The following is a 2500-nucleotide window of genomic DNA, read 5'->3' as shown; positions in this document are numbered from 1 at the left end:
TTCGTGCAGTCTCCTGCAACAGAAGCAGCAGATATGTCTGCTGCAGCAGCAGCAGCAGCAGCAACAGCAACAGCTGCTCCTCCTACGATGTGGACACAGCAGCAGCAGCACCAACTGAGGCAGCAGCAGCAGCAGCAACAGCAGCAAGTGCTGCAGCACGTCAGCAGCTACCCTGGCAGCATGTCACCTCGTAGCTTCGTAACTAGAGACCCATCACTAGATGCTGCTGCTGCTGCTGCTGCTGCTATATCTGCTGCTTCTTCTGCTGCTGCTTCTGTGTCTTGTCCTACTGCTGCTGCTACTGTTGCATCTACATGGGAGTTGCATGCGCCCTACGATCCCTCTGGTTGTCCCTTTGAGCTGCAGCTGCAGCAGCAGCAGCAAATAAAGCAGCAGCAGCAGCTAAAGCAGCAGCAGCAACTAAAACAGCAACTGCAGCAGCAGCAGCAGCAAATACACAAACATAATCCTTATCCAGTCAGTCCTCGGTAGCCAAAGCCGCTCCATTCATTGCTGCAGTTTTCATGTTGCTGCTGCAACTGCTGCTGCTGCTGCTGCACCTGCTGCTGCTGCTGCTTAAAATTCAAACACAGCAGCAACAGCAGCAACAACAAAAACAGCAGCAGCAGCAGCAAATGGGCAGCAAATAGGGTGTCAAATGCTGCGCTAAGAAGCGGGGAATGCTTAACCTAAGAATCTGTTTCGTGCAGCAGCAGCAGCTGCTGCTGCAGCATTAGCAGCAGTAGCAGCAAGTGCTGCTGCTGCTGCTGCTGCTGCTGCTGCAGCTCCCCTAAATGCCGCTGCCTTAAAATGTCTCACTGGCATTTCTTGTTGCAGCAGCAGCAGCAAGAACATTCTGTGCTGCTGCTCTGTTGCTGCAGCTGCAGCAGCAGCTGGTGTTGCAGCTGCTGCTGCTGCTGCAGCTGTTGCTGCTGCAGCGGCAGCAGCACGATGTTTTAGAATTTTTAAAAGTCCGAATGTCTGATGTGTCTCCACAGAGGACATTTGCTGCTGCATTTGCTGCTGCTGCTGCTGCTGCTGCGGCAGCAGCAGCAGCAGCAGCAGCAGCAGCTACTATTTGAATCTCTTTATTAGAGTTTCTCTTGGCTTGTAGACTTTTAAATAATATGCAGCAGAAGCAGCAGCAGCAGCAGCACCTGCTGCTGCTGCTGCTGCATGCATGCATGCATGCAGCAGCAGGTAGAGAGAAGGATATATTAAGAGAGAGAATTAAGACAAAGAAAAAGAGACAAAAAAAGAGACAAAAAAAGAGACAGAAAAAGAGACAAAAAGGAGACAAAAAGGAGACACAAAGAAAAGAAAGAATATAAATAAAAAGGAGACACACAATAAAAAGGAGACACTAATAAAAAGGAGACACACAATAAAAAGGAGACAGTAAGAAAGGGGACAGTAAAAAGGAGACAAAAAAGGAGGAGAGAATAAAAAAGGAGAAAAAAGGAGGAAAAAAGAAGAAAAAAAGAAGAAAAAAAGAAGAAAAAAAAGGAGACAGTAAATGTTATCCAAGTCTGAGTACATCAGGTGTCTCTGTATCATTATGACGACGACGATCTATACTGTCTCCTCCTTGACGGCTATTCCTGCAGCAGCAGCAGCAGCAGCAGCAGCAGCAGCAACAACAACAACAACAACAGCAACAGCAGCAGCAGTAATAAGGAAATAAGAATAAAAGGAGACAAATACATAAATAAATAAATAAATAAATAAAAAGGAGACAGTTAATGATTCTTACCGTGCAACAAGAGACGCCATGTGCTGCTTCTTCTGTTGGTCTTGTTGCTGCATTTGCTGCTGCTGCTGCTGCTGCTGCTGCTGCTGCGGCAGCGCAGACCTTGGATGAGCACGAACAGGAGGAGGACGCTCAGGAGACGGTCTAAGGAGACAAAAAGGAGACAAAGAAAAAAGGAGACAATAAAAAAAAAAGGAGACACTTTTATTAAATAAAAGGAGACAATTATAATTAAATAAATAAATAAATAAAAATAAATAAAAAAGAAAAAAAAAAGAAAAAAAAAGAGACAAAAAAAAAGAGACAACTCTTAATTCCTAAGCCCTAAACCCTAAACCCTAAACCCTAAACCCTAAACCCTAAACCCTTACACATGACGAGAAGAAGTCATCTTAAGAGACAAAGCGCTCTTATAAGAAGTTGGTCGTCTTGCATAGTCCTGTAAACAAAACCCTAAACCCTAAACCCTAAACCCTAAACCCTAGGTTGTAAATAACGCAATAAAAGGAGACAATAGAACAGCAGCAGCAAATTAGTATGTATATAACTGTCTCCTTATTAAATAAAGAAATAAATAAATAAATAAATAAATAAATAAATAAATAAATAAATAAATAAATACCTTTCCTGTAGCTAATGCCTTTTCTTGTTCTTTTCTCCTAAACTCCTGCAGCAGTTGCTGCTGTGTCTTTGCTGTTGTACGATCCGTGCTGCGGCTACGGCTGCAGCAGCAACAGCAGCAGCAGCAGC

General features: G+C 44.2%; 2 protein-coding genes across 2 annotated transcripts in view; one reads left to right on the top strand and one right to left on the bottom strand.

The window, feature by feature from the left end:
* EMWEY_00034590 (hypothetical protein, conserved) overlaps positions 1–492 on the top strand; it is a gene marked incomplete at both ends in the record, with an annotated part of 5293 nt that extends 4801 nt beyond the window's left edge. Inside the window, one exon of the mRNA XM_013478535.1 lies at positions 1–492. This exon is cut by the window's left edge and continues 486 nt beyond it. Within this exon, the coding sequence (XP_013333989.1) occupies positions 1–492 (492 nt within the window).
* A 1027-nt stretch (positions 493–1519) lies between these two features.
* EMWEY_00034580 (PRP38 family domain-containing protein, putative) overlaps positions 1520–2500 on the bottom strand; it is a gene marked incomplete at both ends in the record, with an annotated part of 1938 nt that continues 957 nt past the window's right edge. The window contains 4 exons of the mRNA XM_013478534.1: positions 1520–1601; positions 1754–1894; positions 2122–2189; positions 2373–2472. Of these exons, the coding sequence (XP_013333988.1) occupies positions 1520–1601; positions 1754–1894; positions 2122–2189; positions 2373–2472 (391 nt within the window). The remainder of the gene's footprint in view (positions 1602–1753; positions 1895–2121; positions 2190–2372; positions 2473–2500) is intronic.

Source organism: Eimeria maxima, genomic scaffold, assembly GCF_000499605.1.
Source record: "Eimeria maxima Weybridge genomic scaffold, Emw_scaff474, whole genome shotgun sequence".
In the NCBI taxonomy this organism is placed as follows: Eukaryota; Apicomplexa; class Conoidasida; order Eucoccidiorida; family Eimeriidae; genus Eimeria; species Eimeria maxima.
Note: the sequence above shows the minus strand (reverse complement) of the source record. Positions and strands in the feature narration are given on the sequence as shown.